Source organism: Pleurodeles waltl, chromosome 4_2 (assembly GCF_031143425.1).
Source record: "Pleurodeles waltl isolate 20211129_DDA chromosome 4_2, aPleWal1.hap1.20221129, whole genome shotgun sequence".
Lineage (NCBI taxonomy): Eukaryota > Metazoa > Chordata > Amphibia > Caudata > Salamandridae > Pleurodeles > Pleurodeles waltl.
In genome coordinates this window covers 914893326-914913297 of record NC_090443.1, presented here as the reverse complement: position 1 = coordinate 914913297, position 19972 = coordinate 914893326, and the positions used below count along the sequence as shown (strand labels likewise).

Genomic DNA, 19972 nt, shown 5'->3' with positions numbered 1-19972 from the left:
TTTGCTACTCGCAAAACCTGATGTACACCAGTGTCAATGATACTGTTTGTGATTCCCAATGAGGTAGCAAATGACCTACCTCATAAATATTCATGCGGTATGTCGCAATTTGTGACCCCATTGGAAATGGCTGCCCTCACAGGGATGGTGGCCTGCTGGGGACAGCAGACCACCATGTCTGTGACTGCTTTTAAATAAAGCATTTTTTTTGTAATGCAGCCCGTTTTCCTTGAAGGAAAATGGGATACATTTTAAAAACAAAAATTAAATGTTTTCTTTTCCTTTTATCAGTGCAGGCAGTGGTCCATAGGACCACTGCCTGCTTGGAAAAAATATTTTTGCTACCATTCACAAAGGGGACCCCTTTCCGTTTGCGAATGGGGTAGCACCAATTTGAAATTGATGTTAATTGCGACTGTTTTGTGACATTCACTGTCACAAAACAATCATACATCACACTGTGACTTGCAATTAGGAAGGGAACACCCCTTCCTAATTGCGACTCACAAACCTATTTTGCAATTCCGGAAATAGATTACCGAATTGCAAAATAGGGTTTGTACATCCCAAAATGCCTTTTTCTTGTCGCAAACATCCCGAATCCTGAGAATTGGACCATTTGCGACAAGAAAAAAAGGTACGTACATCTGGCCCCTAGTGAGTTCTTTCTGTTTTAGCATCTGGGTTTCTGTTCAGATTTCTGTGGTGTACTCCATATTTCTCCATTCATTTATTTATATATATAAAGCACAATCTTTCCTGTTTCCTGATGGAGTTTCCGTAGTTCCATGTCATTTAACCAATAAATCAAAGATGCACCTATAATGGTTACTGTAATCAATGAACGCCTAGAGTATCCCTTTGATGCCATGCCTCTTATTTTCAGATGCAAATGATGCTTGTCTTTATTGCAGGCAGATATTTTCTCCGGAGCGCTCTTCATCCAGATAGCCCTGGGTTGGGACCTCTACCTGTCGACAGTACTGTTACTGGTGGTGACTGCGATCTACACCATAGCAGGTAATTATATCTTCCTCAAAACACAGGGTTTGTCAGAAGGAGGCGCAGACCTGGCTCTGGGGCCTCGTTGCTGTCACTTCTCAGAGCAACACCTCACATGGTTTTGAGACAAGTAACTCTCCTTAGATGTGTGAGCTCCCAATTTTCCTTGCTTTATTATGTTGTTTTGAATATTTAACTAATATGTGGTGGTAGGTTAATGTAAACTCTGAAGAGTGAGGAAGTGTAATTTGTATGTGGCTGGACTAGCCCCATTTCACTACTTTTTATCTTCTTTTGACGAATCAGATAGACTCCTATTTAGTGCTTATTGTGTAATAAAATAGGTGTTGGGTCCTCATCAGGAGGTATCCTGCATTACACATTGCCCTTGGCAGCACTGCTAATGACAGTACCCACACAGCTACTAACCATCACAATCATATTAATGTGACAATTTAGACTATTACAGGACCCCAAAACTATAAGAATGGTGTGTGCGGCAGGTACTAGTAATTTTTAATGTATATTGAATTCTTAAACAACTGTTGTTATGGTCCTCACTACATTAGGGAAACAGCACCACCACGTGGCAGACTGTCATAAGTGCCTGTGTTGTTAATTAAGTGCAGGTGCAGCCCACCGGAAACAACTGGCTCAAATTAAGCACTGCTTCTCCATTCCCAGTATTCATGTTCAAGTACTCATGTAATATATCTGTGTGACCCATAGGCCAGAGACACACTAACTTGGCATTGGTACATTGCCAGAGGGCCTTGTGCAATTACTGCACTGCCAGATGGGAAGGACAATCATGGTCTCTTCCTTCATGAGCAGTATACACTGGCCACTGAGGAAGGGTATCAGAATTTGGAAAACAGATGTTCTTTAAAGCAGAAAAACACATTAATTGGCTTCTGTGATTAATGTATGTTATTGGTCTTACAGTGTCATTGTTCGTAAGCACCTCAAATATGCAGCACAGTTTTGTGTCTCCCAAAAGGCTCTACTTTGCTATCAGTTTCGGTAGACTTGGTGCTGGAAAATGTTTGACCCTCAAAAACATGCTGGTTTGGGATGAGGTCATAGTAACATTTTGACGCTGATCCTTAGAAGCTCGAAGCAAACTGCTGTTGTGTTTTTATAAAGTGGAATGCAAGCTTTAATGTACTGCAACAGTTATTCATTCATGTATTTTTATTTTACTATATTATATTTTGTTTTATTTTATTACATTGTTTTCTATTTCATGTACCATGCAACAAGGGCCTTAGAGTGGCGTGGAGAAAAATCATTTGCAATATATAGAAAGTCGGTGCCGTGCAAAAATTATCTTTACAGTCAGTGACAATTTGGTGAAACAGTATATTGAAATGAGTTAGGATCTCTTGACGTGTAGAGATAAGTGACAGGTACTAGTATGTATGTATCACCATAGTTTATAGGTATGCATATGATACTTGAAATAAATTAGCAGCATCATCCAAAATGACATCATGTCTGAGTATTTACCGGTTATATTTATGTTGGAAACAGTCACCGCCGATACAAAAATGTAAAGTCAGAGAACCCAATTATGATTTAGGAGTCAAAATATGTGGAAACATCCGGTATGTCCAGAATTTATATTTTTGTTAGTTATCTAATGCACACTTTCTCTTATAACAAGGTAAACCCCACATAACCCGGAATAACTGTAGACCTTGAATTACCAGGCAGAATTTGTCATGGAATTCCCAATCTGTAGAGCTAACCTACACATTTTCTAACTGCTCTGAGCAGGGAATATCTTTGTGTGAGGGTGTGGATGCTGAGCAGGATGTTGGGAAGGGTGAAGGTGAGGGTGGAAGAGGGTAGTAGAGTATGATGTCTGGGAGGAAGGATCATTCAATTCTCCCTAAGCATTCAATCAGGTTTGGCTTGAGCCAGGGATTGGGGATGGTCTGCAAAGCATTCTTTTCCCAAGATTATTTTGCTGGCATATGACATCGGGCCCAATATTCCAGCATTTCAGAAAAAGGAATGTCAGAACATTGGGCGATCTGTAACTGACTGCAGTGGAATCTCGCCCATGTAGTCCATTGCGCTCATCTCAATGGAGCATCATGCCTTAAAAGGCCAAACTGAGCATATTTTTTTGATACTATTTTGCAAGTTCAAATTTGAATTAGGTTTAGGGTGGGTGCTCTCCTGAGGTAGACAGTGATGTAGTTTCATAGCTTGGGGATTGCTCAAGAGAAGCCCTTTATCAATGTTTTAAATTTCAGTGTTTTAACGACAACCGGATGTAGAAACGTTTTTCTTCCTAAAAGAGCAAGCTCCCAAGGTATTTTAAGTTTTGTGAGAGGTATTTTGGTGCATACAGGTGGAGTGCATTATAAGTAATCCAGGCGTGTGTGTAGGAATATCATTTTTTGAACCAGAACCAATGTAGATCCTTTTAGATTGGAATTGTATGGTCTACGTGGTAGGTGTCAGCCTCAAGATATGCAGCTGAATGGAGCATTGCTTTCAAAGGTGCACGCCAGGCTTTGAGAAAGTCTGTGAGGAGGGCACTGACATAGTTGATTCTGTTAAAATCCAAGAATTGATAGTTTTAGTCTTGGTTGGAAATGAACTGTTTTAACTGTCTTACAATCCTCAGTGGGAGCTGTGCATCTTTGGCCTAATGGTTAATGTGTTCATCTCCATGGATTTTCTTATTGAATATCAACCTCTGATCTTGTTTACTAGCGATGGTGTGATCACCAGCATAGATAGTAAGACAAGTCAGTTATGTGTCTGATATCATGGCTTTGGAGTGTACATAAAAAAAAAGTTATGGTTTATGTTGTTGGACACTGCAGACAGGTCAGAAAGTACCAAGAGACAAGGCTCACCTTTGTCGTAGGTGTAAACGCATCGGAGATGTCGTGTGGAGCAACAGGTGGTGGTCCTGACCCAAAACTAGATTGGAGGCCATCAAGAAAGGTATTGCCTGTTATATAGCTCATCAGTTACTGAAGAAAGGCAGGCCTGTGATTGACTTGTGGTTATAAGAATCTGCTCAGTCACTACCAAGTTTCTTAAGTCAGAGTTTGACATGACCCATTTTAGCAAATGAGGAACACCACCTAGAAAAAGGAGGCATCTTTTATCTCAAGCCGGGATATTTCAAGTTGAGGGCTTATTATTTAGGCTGAGGGTCCTCTACAGAAGATAAAGTTTTTGTGCTCATAGTTGCTTTGTGGGATGAGAGTTTGTCAATGGATGTGAAAGTCAACAATCTCACTTTCACGTTTGTGTAATTTCTGACATTGTTAAAGTTTCTAATTAGTGAAAGTCAACATTCAGTGTTTACATTTTTTTTCAGTGAAATATTGATGCAATCTTTACAACCTTCGAAATGATAAAAGGGTTTCAAAGGTTGCTGGGAAATGTCAAGTTTTCACAGGAGTTGATAAATGATGGATTTACATAAGAAATTGGGTTATCAGTTGCAGAGGAAGTGTGTCCTTCATAAGTATTAAGCCTAAATCGTCTTTTTGTCCGCAAACCAAGCAACCCTTCGTAGCAATTGACTCTCTCAGGGTATCAAAGCAGAGCAATCTAAGGCACAGTCAAAGAAGGTGGTGTGGTCTAGTAACCCCAGTCCTTTAGTAAGCAAAAATCTCAAAAAATTATTGTCCAGTATTTTTTCTTTTATTAAGGAAAAGCACCCTTATTACACACACTATTAAATACTACACATTAAATTACAAATATATACATTCCAGTAGATGGACAAACCTTGGATGACGCCCTAATATAGTCCCCAATGACGATGCCTCATCCTCAGACACCCCCTTTAGCTTTGTACTCCTGAAATTTACCTTCTCAGATATTTTGTTCATAAAATTTCTTCTAAGTCCAAACCAGGCCCAATCCACTCCTTGTATTTGTCCCCCACTCTATCAGGGTTGGCCATAACATTCAACTTTGCCCCAGTCTTGTGCTACTAGATGTCCGTGGTTGGCCCCTTGCTTTTAGACACTGGATTTCACATTATACTTTAAAAACTACTCATAACTCTGTTTCTTGTGATTGGATTTTTGTAGTTTTGATGTCAAATAATGTATTAGAATGTACTCTATCTTTCTAAATTGGTCTGGGATTTTTTATCTTGTTCTTTTTTCATCTTCCTTCTGTTTTTGTACTGCATAAATACTTTACACATTTCCTTTAAGTTTAGCTCAACTGTTTTTGCACCAAGCTACCAGAGCACAGGCTAATTTATTGATTTTAGTGGTTCACCCACACAGGGATTCTGAGTGTTGTTTGAGCAGGGTTTCCACTCACCCAGTAACCCAATTTCTCACATTTGTGATCAATGGTGGGGTCCAGTTCTTCTGTTTGTGCAGTATCATACAGTGATTTGTGTAACACAGGAATCACATACAAATTTGTTGACACCCAGAGTTTACCTCCTTTTAAATTCTTCTTAGTTTCCATTTGGCTACCTTATTTCCTTTTTCTAAATGTAAGTACCCTACCTCACTTTCTGCAAAATAGATTTTGCTGCTAATTGTTGATCCCCTCACCTGGGCTGAGCGGCAGATGTTTTTCATGGGCGAGGGCTGAATGTAGACAAGAAGACCCCAAACATGGAGTTCCAAATAGGCACTGAACTTGGATGAGGAGGAGAAAGAGGGCTCAAGTATGGGTCCTGATTTGCAGGAGGAGCACAGCTTACCTCTAGGCAATGAGCTGAAGGGCAGGACGGCAGAGAGGAACCTCAAACTACAGGTAGCCAAGATGGAACTGGAATCAAAGGAGAAAAAGGCTGAGAGGGCATTGGCTGAAAAGAAACTTGTGCTGGAGCATGAGAAGAGTATGAGGGAGCTGGAGCTCAATGAGAGTGTTAGACCTGACAGCCTTAGGGTGGTCACCCCTAACTTTTTGCCTGCCTCCGTCCACTTTGGGGTACTGTTTTTGCTGGTTTTTAGACTCTGCACACTTTACCACTGCTAACCAGTGCTAAAGTGCATATGCTCTCTCCCTTTAAACATTGGTAACACCCAATTGGGCTATTTAATTTACTTATAAGTCCCTAGTAAAGTGCAGTATATGTGCCCAGGGCCTGTAGATTAAAAGCTACTAGTGGGCCTGCAGAACTGATTGTGCCACCCACTTCAGTAGCACCTTAACCTTGTCTTAGGCCTGCCATTGCAAGGCCTGTGTGTGCAGTTCACTGCCAATTCGACTAGGCATTTAAAAGTACTTGCCAAGCCTAAAACTCCCCTTTTTCTACATGTAAGTCACCCCTAAGGTGTGCCCTAGGTAACACCTAGAGCAGGGTGCTGTGTAGGGAAAAAGCGAGGACATGTACCTGTGTAGTTTTCATGTCCTGGTAGTTTAAAACTTCTAAATTTGTTTTTATACTACTGTGAGGCCTGCTCCCTTCATAGGCTAACATTGGGGCTGCCCTCATACATTGTTTGAGTAGTAGCTGCTGATCTGAAAGGAGTAGGAAGGTCATATTTAGTATGGCCAGGATGATAATACAAAATCCTGCTGACTGGTGAAGTTGGATTTAATATTACTATTTTAGAAATGCCAATTTTAGAAAGTGAGCATTTCTCTGCACTTAAATCTTTCTGTGCCTTACAATCCACGTCTGGCTGGGTTTAGTTGACAGCTCCTTGTGCATTCACTCAGACACACCCCAAACACAGGGTACTCAGCCTCACTTGCATACATCTGCATTTTGAATGGGTCTTCCTGGGCTGGGAGGGTGGAGGGCCAGCTCTCACACAAAGGACTGCCACACCCCCTACTGGGACCCTGGCAGACAGGATTGAACTGAAAGGGGACCTGGTGCACTTCTACGCCACTCTTTGAAGTCTCCCCCACTTCAAAGGCACATTTGGGTATAAAAACAGGGCCTCTGCCCTACCGCCTCAGACACTTCCTGGGGAAGAACCCTGAATTAGAACCTGCACCCTGACAAGAAGAACTGCTGGCTGCCTAAAGGACTCACCTGACTGCTTTCTGAAGAGGACTGCTGCCTTGCTGTTGCCCTGCTGTCTTGCTGCTCTCTTGCCTTGCTGCAGAAGTGCTCTCCAAGGGCTTGGATAGAGCTTGCCTCCTGTTCCCTGAAGTCTCAGGGCCAAAAAGACTTCTCTCCTGCACCTGAAATCCCCGTGCGGTGAAAATTCAATGCACCGCCTGCCAAGAACGATGCACAGCCTGCTTGCGGTGAAAAGTTCACTGCACGCCGAGTCCGGAAGGACGCAGTCCGACGTCGCAAACAGAAGATCGATGCAGCGCCAGCAACGCGACCGGAACTTCAACGCACAGCCCTACTGGATCGACGCAAGCTGACTCAGAACGACGCTGCCCGACTTCCTGAGAGGAATCGACACAGCGCCTGCTGTGCAGAAGAAAATTCCATGCATCACCTACTGGAATCGGCACAGCCGCTGTGACTTCGCTCCGCAAGCCCAGGTTTCCTGCGGTCCCTTGCTAGGATTTTTCAACACAAACCTGGTACTTTGCCCTGCAAGAGACACTTGTTGTTTCTAGGAGAACTTAAGATACTTTTTATTGCTTTTACAGTAATCTTTTAACTCTAAAGACACTTGATATCACTTTCAGTGATATCCCTACATTTGCTTATTTCATCTTTAATCCTTTTGACCTGCATTTATTCAGATAAATATTATATATTTATTTTTCTAAACACTGTGTGGTGTATTTTTGTGGTGTTATATGGTAGTATTGTATGATTTATTGAACAAATACTTTACACATTGCCTTCTCAGTTAAGCCTGACTGCTCAGTGCCAAGCTACCAGAGGGTGGGCACAGGATAATTTGGATTGTGTGTGACTTACCCTGACTACAGCGAGGGTCCTTGCTTGAACAGGGGGTAACCTGACTGCCAACCAAAGACCCCATTTCTAACAGAGAGGCAAACCTCAAAGTTCAGCAGCAATGGTGGCTGCATCCCTTCAGTGTTCCCTGGAGAGGTGAAGATCTGCATACCTCAAGACCTGCTTGCCAGCTATGTGGTGGGAGAGAATACAGACAATTGGTTTTCTGCCAATAAGGTAGCCCTGAGAAGGTGAAGGGTGGCTAGCTTATGCTATGCAGGGCCGACTACAAATTAAAAGCCGCCCTGAAAAAATGTTCATAACAGCCAATTCAACCCCAGCCTCCAGCTCTCCTTCCATTCATTTGCTCTCTCTACCTCCTCTTCTCCCTTTCCCCTTTCTCTCCCTCTTTTTTCTCTGTCTTTTCTCTCTTTCCACTCAATTCTCTTTCTAGCTTTCTTTTTCTGTCATAATACTCCAGCTGTACCTGCAGTAATTTACTTGAGGACAACCTTATAGTGACAGAAGCACCAGCAGTGTCACTAGGCCTTCAAAAACCGGCGTCCCATGTCTCCAACCCCGAGTGAAATGCCCAATGAAAAAAATGGGCCTGATGTTATGGCTGACAAAGTCTGACCTAAAGTCTCTTTCTCCACAAAATGTGTATTTTTATATCTATTTTTGTGTTCGTGAAAACTCATTGGTCTCAGTTGTCAAGGAGTATACGAAATACTAGAAATCATTAAGAAAAACAGTTATTACACTCATATGGCCCTCAGTTAAAGATCCAAGCCAATGTAAATTATACAGAGTATGTCACTGCTAAATATTGCAGCAGTAACCTAAGTTAACAATTTAGCAACCTGTGCAAATAAAGGAGTACCACTTTAATACATGGAGACCAGAAACACTCTGTACCAGACTACGAGGTCTGTGACTTCTATAATGGAGCCCTGTGCAATTCACGCACCTGAAATAAAACTTCACTAGAAGTGCATAACATAAATACATTTGATCGTGTGAGCTTTATTTTTCTTTAGGCAGTCCTTTCAAATCTTTGCGTCAGGAGGTAAAATCCACTAATGCAATTACTTTTCTGCATAATTATGGGCCAGATGTAGCAAAGGGTTTTACCCATTCTGTGTCTATGGGAAAATTTGTTGGTACATATGACCCTAAGGCGCTAATGCATGAGTAGCTGTGACTGAAGAGTTATCAGTGACAAGGCGACTATTTAATACTTTTTTTGTGTCTATTGAACCTGTTGATCAGATGTTAAGAAACAAGAAATAAAACCAATGCCTTATCATGGAACAAATTACCCTAATACTGCCCCTTCAATAAGTTTGTATCAAAAAATACTTATTCTTCTTCTATTGTGAAGAAATGTACCCAAAATCTACCAAAGCAACATCAAACAAAACATTCCCCAAAAGTCATAGGCCTTATCACAACTTTGGCAGTCTTTTCCAATACTGGTGGTCTTAAGACTGCCCTAATATGACTGATCTCTGAATTCTGCCCAGAATCGGGTGGAATTCCGAGACCAGTCATGCTGGTCGTCGGCGGTGAAGAGGTGGTACCGCCACTTCAAAAAGAGACTGCACATTGTATTACAACCTGTAATACGGTGTTGCGGTGTCCAGATGGCGAGGCGCTGCTGGCGGTGGAAGCGCCAGGATCCGTCCCCTCCTGGACGACCTCCTCAACGGACAAGGTAAGTGGATTGTCCACCAGGGGAGGATGTGTGTGTGTGCATGTCTGCATGTGTGAGTGAGTATGTGAATGTTGTGCATGCGGGGGAGGGTGGGTGTTTGTGGGTGCGTGTGTGAGTGATTGTTTGTGGATGGAGGTAGGGGGTGAGTGAGTGTTTGTGGGTGGGGAGGGAGGGAGTGCCTGAGTGCTTGTGTCCGGGTGTGAGCAATGGAATGCGTGAGTGCGATTGAGCAGATGGAAGGGGTGAGTGCGTGGATGCATGTACATGTGTATGTAAGTGGACGGGGAGAAGGGTGCGTGCTTCTGTGCAAAGGGTGTGAATGTATCTATGCAGTGCAGGGGGGAGTTAATGTATATATGCAGTGCAGGGGGAGTGGGTGTGAATATATTTATATGCGCTGGCGGGATGTGGAGGGAGGAGTAAATGCCTGCATGAGTGCAGTGTTTGTATTTGTATGTTAATGTGAATTGGGGTGCATGACACAAATGTGTGGGTGAGTGGGGATGTGTTTGTTTGTGTGTGGGAGTATGTGAGTGCAAGTGTGTGGGTATGTGGACGTGTGTGCAAGTGTATCCTGGCGACAGGAATACCTATTCCTATCGCCATGGTGCAACAGTGCCAGCTTTTTCTGGTGGTGCAGAAAAATGCTGGTGGTCTCCCACCTCGTGATACCACCAGCGGTATCACACCTTCCACTGTGCTGGAGGTGCTCACCTCAGCCCGGCGGAACTCAGTAATGTGGTGGGATGGGTGGAGGCTAAGCGGATTGGCTTCAGCCAAACCGCCAAACTCCTAATTTGGCGGTATTCACTGCCGGTCCGTCGGCGGTGACACCGCCACAGCCACCCTGGCAGTCTTCGGACTGCCAGGGTCCTGATGAGGGCCTTAGTGCACATGTGTTAAGTGCGTGTTCACTTTCTCTAGCGCGACAAAGCGCAACCGGTATGTATACAAATTTTAAAATATCCGGTGTGTTGGTACAAAAATGCGATAAACATGCGGGTCAATGAGCATCGCTTAGTGTCGAGCTCAATCAGCCTCCACATTAGGTGGTAAATCCCACACTCCAATACCTGGCGATAAGCTACAAAATAAAGGAAAAAATACTGTGCCTCAAATGTACAAAGACACCTTTCTACGTAGCCCAAAATACGAGAATACCACGTAAAATATAGCTGCGACATAGACAAAGGCACATCGCTTCCATTAAATCAGTAACTCCACAAGCTCTAATGGATTTTAAACAAAGAATCTGTCAACCATGAAGTGTCACGGAAGGCGTGATGGAATTTGTGAGTCTTTGTTATTCACAAACGGACCAGAATAAAGGTTACAGCCTCCACCATTTCAGCTACAGCCTACACTTGTGCCAATGCACATATTTAGAGCCACAGACCAGAAGAAAAGGGAGGTTATGGGGTAATCGCTCCCTAAAATGCAGACTTGAGAAGTGTGACCATATGGTACTCAACCCTACCTGTTCAGGGTTAAGTAAAAATAATACTTCATGCATTAATCTTACTCAAGCACCATAACCTAAACTAGAGGACGCGTGGCAATGCGTATGTGCAACTAGATTTCACTTTAAAGTTTAAATCTCATAAGTCAGCCCTAATGATTTTTGTTATTTTGGTGTCAAATACTTTATTAAAATGTACTCTATTCTTCTAAATTAGTGTGAGATTTTTCTGTTGTGGTTTCACTTTATAACTGTGTGTGTGCTGTCTAAATACTTTACACATTGATTCTAAGGTAAACCTGACTGTTTGTGTGCCAAGCTACTAGAGGGTTAGGCACCGATTAATGTAGTAACTTTAGTGGTTCACCCTCACAGGCATTGTGGCTATTGCTTGAGCAGGGTTTACACCCCACTCAAAGAATCCAATTTCTTACACACACACCCTATCACCCTGGTGGCTCCCTCATGCCCTTACTGCTCTCAGTGATGGGCATGGGAAGTAGTCATTCCCCTTCTACTTGTCTGTGTATGTTGCAGGCGAGATGTTGGTTGTGCCCAGTCTCTATCTCCCAGACATAGTCATGGGGAGTAGAGGAGGTGGGTTGGATAGCTTCCTGGGCTCTGGCCACCCTAGGAGCAATGTGGGAGCATGGTGGTTCTCTGTGTGGCTTTGTTCATCCTGGAGGGGCTGAAGTCCCCAGGGACACTAACAATTGCGCCTGATCCAAGAGGATGAGGTACTCAAGCCATGGTAGATCTCATGGGGGAAGCTCCACACACACACCATCTCCAGAGCACATAGATCAATGGCAGTTTTGCAGAAAACTGGGCCATGGCTTACCCCAGAAGTAATTTTAGAAAATTATGCCATGACTGTTTCTCTTCCCCTGTAGGACATATGCTTACTATCTCTGGCTTATTATGGCACTGGCGGCCATCTCTAGCCACCAAGAGCATTTTCTCCAGCCCTCCATTTTCTCCAGGCCCCTCAATGGGCACTTTCCATGCCGGCACTTTCCATGGTTATGGATTTTTTTGGCTCCCTGCGCCAGACCTGTCCTCATGTTTTTCTTCTGCCCATGGGGGCATCTTGCACAGCTGCTCTGCAGCCAGACAGCAAAAAACCCTCCCTGCTGCACTCCCTAGGCCACAGAGCCTTTTGGTATCTTGAAGGTCACCTGTGTGTCAGCAGAGTCAGAGCCAGTCCATAAATGCTCCAGGGTAACCATCCTGCAGTTCAGTTGTTCCTCAGCGGGCATAAGGGGCCATTACTGTGGGCTCTGATTATAATGGCACAGAGTCTAAGAGAGTCCAAGTGGGGAAAAGGGGAATTAGGTAGGGAACAGCTGGGAAGGAGACCTGTAGGAAGCAAAAAGGTTAGAACACACAAAATCAATATTATATCATATTAATCATTACTAGGCTATGACTCAAAGCATTGTCATACTGGACACATGGATAACTTAAGCATGGACTTAAATAACTAGGCCTCAAAAATGTTTGGATACCTGTGAGGGAATCATGAAAGGTTAATACAACTTTCTAATGAACCACTCAATGAAATGTTCCACATGAATTAGAAACATCTGAATTTTTTAGAATTATGCTTTCAAATTCAAGCATAGACTTTGGCATGAGGACAAGGAAATAATCTGAATGATTTCTGTAACACCATGTGAATTGTACTTGAGAGACTTATTGTGCACATACAATATAACATCTTGAATTCTAAAACATTTAGTTTTCTTAAAATGCAGGAACATAGATTGCGCACATTACAGATTTCCACAAAGGTTTGTAACTGCCATGAAATGATTGTGCACAAGGAGTAACTTTAATTAGACACGAGAAATAAATTGTGCATCTTGCCGATTCAAAGACCACCAAGTAAATGCCATGAAGTGGTAGCGCATGATGAGTAACATGAGTTTTAACACAAGAAATGAATTGCGCATTCTGCCGATTCGAATGTCACCATGGAAATGCCATGAAATGGTAACACACACTGAATATCATGAATTAAACACAAGAAATGAATTGCGTGTCTTGCCGATTCGAAGGCCACCATGTGAATGCCAAGAAATGGTAGCGCACACTGAATATCAATGAACTAAGCACAAGAAATGAATCGCGCGTCTTGCCGATTCGAATGCCAGCATGTAAAATACCATTAAACGTCAAGCGCACATTCACACGCACAAGAGCAAAATAGCTTTATCATGCTAATTAGGCCCAAGAACTTGAAATCCCTCGAGAACGGAGTCGGGCCCAGCCCGACCTCTGTCTTACCGTCCTGATAAAGAATCACCGAACAGAGTGAAAGGGCGAGGCCTGGAAGATCAAAGTAGGCCTCCGGAACAGGAACTCAGGACGTTGCTGCTGCTCTGCACCGGGACCTCTGAATAGTGAGCATGTGGAGCTGGGCTAGCTCCCTTACATAGAGTCTTGGCCCAGCCCCCAAACCACACCCAGGCATGCTGCAGGGAAAGCTTCTAGAAGGCCCTGGAAAAGGACCACACCCTGACACACTCTGAAAGCCTGCAGCAATACATTGCAAATGAACAGTATTTATATGCACCTTGAACATAAGTCTTCTGGATTAAACTCTGCAAGGCAAAAGGTTAAACAACAGCATATCAGCACAATGCATGAATTACGTTATCTTAAGAGTGCTAGGTTTTTGCATTGTAGTCGCCCGTAGAGTGCGCACCGCCCTGATGTTGACAGTGACACCCATCCTAATCCTAGAGGTCAGCTGGAGTCAAAGTCCCAAAGTCCATCCTTGCAGGGTATGACATTGCTTCTCCTTACAGTTGACTGTCCTTTCACTGTTGTCACTCCCAGGTCCATTATCTTCTCATCTATTGCTTGGTTGTGCAGTGGCTTTTAAGTGAGCATCCCTGGCCAATCCTAGGATGCCAAAGTATCACTCCACCCCTTTCCAGTCCTCTTGTATAATATTCTGGGACAATCTAATACGGGCACTTCAAATTCACTGTAGATAGTGCTCTCATGAGAGCTCCACCTATAGCTAACTCAGCTGCTGGGGAGTCTCTCCAGTGTTGGCTCCAAAAGACTGGCTCTTCTCCTTTATTCCAATGGGTCAGGATGCCTCAGCCAGGTGCAGTTCTCAAAAAAATTAACAAATGCAGACTTTCTCCCCACCCCTTCTTTTCCAAGGAACTGGGACAACCACTGTTAATTACTTTATCGAGGAGTGGGCTGGTGAGCGAGAGAACAAAGGGTTGGTATGCTGCCATGAGCAATTGCCAGTGGTTAGACAAATGGCAAGCATTCCTCTGATCATCTTTTGTGTGTTTGATGTACCACCCTAAGTGGCAAAGGTATGCCTATCATTCTTCCCATCATATTATGTGTGTTAGGTCTACTGTGTGGGGAGGCCTTGGATCTCACTGCTGGAGATCAGAATAATTAACTGGGCCTTATGAGGCAGGGGCTGAGACCTGGAATCTGATTCTGAGCTGAGCCATGAAAATACAGCAAATATTAAAGTGCCGTAAGGTGTGTATGTGGGATGTTGGGGACTGTAAATCCTCTCTTGTGGTGCACGTTTATCCACAGATTAATACCCTGATGGACCCTGTAGGGTTAATGGAAGCAAAGCTGTATTTTGGACCAGATTTTGCCTATAATGTGTAATACAGTATATGCACCACTGATCTTCAGTAAGCAGTACAGACCTACTCTATAAATTTTCAGGCCTACCCTAAGTCTGTACCAACCTCTGAATAGCCTCTTTTGCGACTGACTACCTATGCACAGATACCTGGCTGCACAAGATGGTAGTCTCACATGTGCAGTTTACATGTTCATGTGCAACCAGCCCAGGTCCTCCAATCCTAGCTGCACAGCCATCACATTATCTTTAAAGGTGGACACTGACGGTTAGCTCTCTCTTTCCAATTACAGTGAATTTACCTTGAGTGATATTCAGTTTGTGAGACTAAGTCCACAAACTCAGTAGTAAAATGCAAAACATTCAGGGGGTAGGACCCATGTCCTACAATTGGCTAGTTTTTTTTTTTATAAGCCCTACTTTTCTGTCTGAGGGTGTTTAGATTCTGCAAGTTATTTTCAGTCAAATTTGTTCTAGTGTTCTGATCTTTCCTTTGGTGGTTTAGAGCTTTCAAATTCTTAGCCAACCTTTCCTCCGATTTCGTTTTGAGAGGGGTGAGGGATTCAAGTGCTGCATGCATCCATACCTTTGTAATATGAGAGTGGGACAGGCACAATGTCATTTGAGCTTCCAGTGTTCAGTGTGAATCATTCAAATAATCAGTCAATCAGTCAATGAGCCAATCAATCAACCAAATCTGTATTTGGATAATCAAAATTTACAATAAAAACACAATAAATAATTAATTGAATCAAAAGAGCACAATAAATTTAAAAAATACATGCGATTAAAAGAGAACAATTTCATTACAACATTGCATATTTAGCAAATGATGAGCATAAAATCATAGTTTGATGCAATTGTGATAACGAACAGCTGATTAAAAAAAAAAAACTCCCAACAGCACTTCAGACAAATACATTGGGGAGAGACTGTAAAAATATGGAGCTGCTGTGCATTGATAAAAACCTTGAAATTTCAAAACTGGGATTAAATATCGCTTAGTAGACAGTTGGTAATGCCCACTTAAAAATATAGAATGCAACAAAGTCTCAGCTGACATTCATCACAAGTACAAGTTGAAATTGTGGAAGAGTCAGATTGGCCCAAGGGAAAATATAGTGACAACCTTACGCTGCTGAGCCGAAATCTTGACATGAGAGTCCTCTCCCAAGCATTATTACCCAACAAAGGTAAGACACAAATGAGAGAAGAGGGGGGATAATAGCATAACCCTGGACAGAAGGCTTCATCAAGTCCTCATACTCTCTCACTCTTTCTTCTCTCCCAATATTTTTTCTTCACCCATTCTTTGTCTCTGTTAATTAAAATCCAGCTAAGGTGTCTTATAACCGTACACACAACACAAACAGTCCTTAATAAATTCTCTAATGAGTCTACCTTTTTGATTAATCCATACTGACAGCCAAAGCATTAACAATTAAAAGGCGCCTGCCTAATATAATCTGTGACATAACTAAGCCCCAGATCTTCATGGATTTTAAATGGGGGCTTGAAGGGGGTAACCCTAAACGTTTCTGCAAAATCTAATTTCCTCAACTTGAAGACACCCAATTGAGCTGTAGCCCATATAGGTGCTCCATAAATGAAACAGGGAGGAACGTATGCTTGTATATTTCCAACAGTACAGGGATGGTCCTAGTTCCAATTCTCATGGCAAAATGATAAACGACCCCCATTGCTTGTGTGAATTTACTAACTCTACTCCTCACTCAGAGCCTCCAATTATACTGAGAGTCAAAGGTAATGCCCATATATGGAAACCTGTGACCCCTTTCTAATTACCTTCCCTTTATGAAAATAGGCCCAGTCCGAGATGGGTGATTTCCCACAGCCATACAGTGTGTTTTAGTGAAATTTGTCTCCAGATTAAGACCATCGATGAATGACACAAATTTATTAATCTGATTTTAGGCCAGTAGGGGTCCGAGCAACCAGAACAGCATCATCAGCATACAAAAAAAGCTGCCACAGGTCGGTTCTTAATTTTTTGAAAATCACGGCCACCGGACATTAGATAGTCATGCAATTTGTTAACATATAAAAGAAGTATTATATCTGCAAGCTCACATCCCTGTCTCATTCCTCCTTCAAGACTAAAATAATTTGTACATTAACCCAGGGCCATTTCGAACAGATGCATTAAGTTCTTGATAGAGCTCGAAGAAAAACAACCAATTCCTGATCCATCCCTATGTTCCTCAATATAGGCCATAACACAGTCTAGTTAACCCGGTCAAAAACTAAGCCAAGATCTATAGATGCAAGCTATAAAACCCCTTCCTTTTCCACAGTATATTTCTGGATTCACAGCATGAGAATAATGATCTGCTCTATGGTACCTAGGCCTTCTCTAAAACCATGCTGAACAGGCTTAATAACATTGTGAGCCTCTGTCCAGGTCATACTTAATTTCAGGACAATATGCCCTTCTACTTTAATGGAACAATTCAGCAAGGAAAGTGAACAATAGCAACCCTGATCTTGCCAACTGCACTTCTCAAGGAGAGGCACAGGCACAATGATCGCTGAGTGCCATCAATTAGGTAGCATGGAATGAGCAGCAGAATCAAGTGCATTAGTAATAATCAGTGTCAAAAACTCCGGCTTGACCTTATAGGGGTACATCAGGACATTGTCAGATCCGGAGCCTTAATGCCAGGACTTTGAACAATAGCTGAACAAATTTAAATGAGACCCTGAGAGGACACTAGTAAGGGTTTTCTCATTGTGTGTGAGATCTTCACGACTAAGCCCATAGATGGATTTAAAATGTGACAACCACATGTCTGCAGGAATAACAGTGCCTACAGCATCAACCTGTCTGATGAGCAGGTCTCCTCAATTGGCTATCTTCCAAAAGCCTCCTATATCCCCAAATTGAATAGGCATTAAGTAATTTGTTCCAATTGTGTGTTTTAATTTTCTGCTTTCTTGCTTTCAGTGTCAGTTTATATTCTGCCCTCACTAAGGATACAGAAATCCTGTCCCTGGGGGCTTTATTAAGAGTAGTCCTTAAACTCTAAGCTCTATAGGCCTTGTTGAACCAACTCAGTTCTGAGTTACGACAAGAGGCAAAAAGGATCAAAAGGAGTTTTTTAATAGTGCCTCGAGACTAATAAATCCATCTGCTAAATCTCCATTACCATAGGATCGATCAGTAGTTTTTCCATAAACCATGGTAAGTTAGAATTAATAAGGCATGTCAACAGAAAGTTAGTATAAATAGCCCACCATTTAAGGCAGAGTCCATTGTCCTCTGCCCTAATACCTACAGGGCCTATTATGTGGGATTAGAGATCTTGTTACAGGACCCTAGATGTCAAAGTATGAGGGTTATAGTTACTAGCACAGTTCACCACTATACCACTGTTGATGCAGAGAAACCCTAGCTATATTTTAGTCACAAAAGACTAGCTGTGGATTTCACACACTAGGTCAATGAACAGAACTGAATCTGTTTTGAGAAAATGTCATTTGAAATGCATCATAAACATCACATATAACATATGATAACCATTTCAACTTCAATAACCACACCAGTTTATTAGGTTAATGATTTATTTCCCTATGTTAACAACGCTAAGGTCACGAAAATAATTCTCAAACATAAATGAGACATATAGAGAAACAACAAAGGCTGATTCAAATGCCTGATATATCTAAGTTTAATCAATGCAAAAAGACAAATTATCTCAATGGTTATAACACAAAACCCTAGCAAAAGAATCTGAGCAAGAGAAATTGAACACATCTGAATAATGATAAGACAGAAAATATCAACGACAATTCATGAGCATGTGAGTAACACTTCACTAACCACTAATTAGCATGAACATGTTGGGCTTCATGTAAATGTTTTAGTAACACAAATTTATAAAAACATCTAGCAATGGCGCTATTAAAAATAAACAGCAGTAAATAAACAATTGCAGCTGGTACCTGAAAAACAAAAGACAAAAAGCAATTCACATCTCATAGAATTACCAAATCTCTACGGAAAATCAGCAACGTCTACTTCATCAGTGGGACAGCAACATCAGGCACGAACATCAGGAAAGGAACAGGAACAAGGGTAGGGGCAATGGTTTAGAAAATTGGACTATAAAATACACTAAACCATCTAAGCATAACAGACTTAAACTAATAAAGTACCAGAATGTCATTAGACTATCTAGAAACATAAAATATCAAAGTGACAGATCAGTAGGTTATAGAATCTCCAGGACTCAAGATATACAAAAATCCCAAAGAGGAATGACCCACTAACAATGGTGACTGAACATTAAACTAAATTTATTAAACGAAAGTGATTGGATAAAGTATGAGGTGAGAAAGTTATGACCAATCAGAACATTAACAGATATAAAAATTATACAATTAGTTTACTCCAAACTCTTCTATTTGATGTTATTCCATTGACGAAAACTAAACTAATACTTTTGTATCCTATACTTCCTCTTCTTCAGCTTCATCTGTGGATCCATTGTTTCCACTCTACCGGAATACGAAGTCACAGGAAATGATTACAAAATGTGTTACCACACCATTTTTGTTTCCCTCGAGGAAAGACATACAAGTTAGAAACATATCTTCAAACAATGAAGTCAGTCAAAACTATGGAACACACTAGAAACATGTTATTCAGCTTGCATTGTACAGTGACCTTGCTTCTGCTTCTACTTCAGTCCAGCAGAGGCAACTAAATACACATTCAATTCTACATTTTGTTTTAGTTAAGAAACACACTCTCCTGTAAGAACAAAATAATGTAATCACCTTAAGTTAGCATGGACAGAATATAGGCCTTACATAAGATAGTGGCCATTCAGTTAGTCACAATTCTCGCAAACACAATATTAGCATTAGATTAATTCACACATTAATCTGTAAGTATAACTACGTAAAGACTAAACAAATTATCAAGAGAATCTCAGCTCTCACAATCCCACCTCTGATGACTATATATGCCATCACACAAAAACCCAAAATAAAATTATTTATTTATTTTCATAATTTAGAATCTTGAATCAGTCAACTTTTTATAAATTTTCTTTCTCCTTGAATTTCTCCCATAAAATTGTTCCATTTGAACATCTACCCTCCTCTGGTTCTTTTCAAATCTTGTTCTTTTAATTATTTTAAATATTTTATATATTCTCCAAAATCCGATTAGACAAAGCACAATAATTGAAATCCATTTGACTAATTTTAATATAATAACTTTTTCCAAGTTGCCAAGTCAATTTCCCACTGAAGCAATTCCTTTGCCTGCTTTTTCCCAAATAGTAGTTTCAGTTAATTCTT

General features: G+C 41.6%; 1 protein-coding gene across 2 annotated transcripts in view; it reads left to right on the top strand.

Annotated features, from left to right (window-relative positions):
* SLC5A9 (solute carrier family 5 member 9) overlaps positions 1-19972 on the top strand; it is a 763977-nt gene that overhangs the window by 331276 nt on the left and 412729 nt on the right. For both annotated transcript variants that reach the window (XM_069232707.1, XM_069232706.1), the window contains one exon: positions 915-1020. In XM_069232707.1, the coding sequence (XP_069088808.1) occupies positions 915-1020 (106 nt within the window). The remainder of the gene's footprint in view (positions 1-914; positions 1021-19972) is intronic.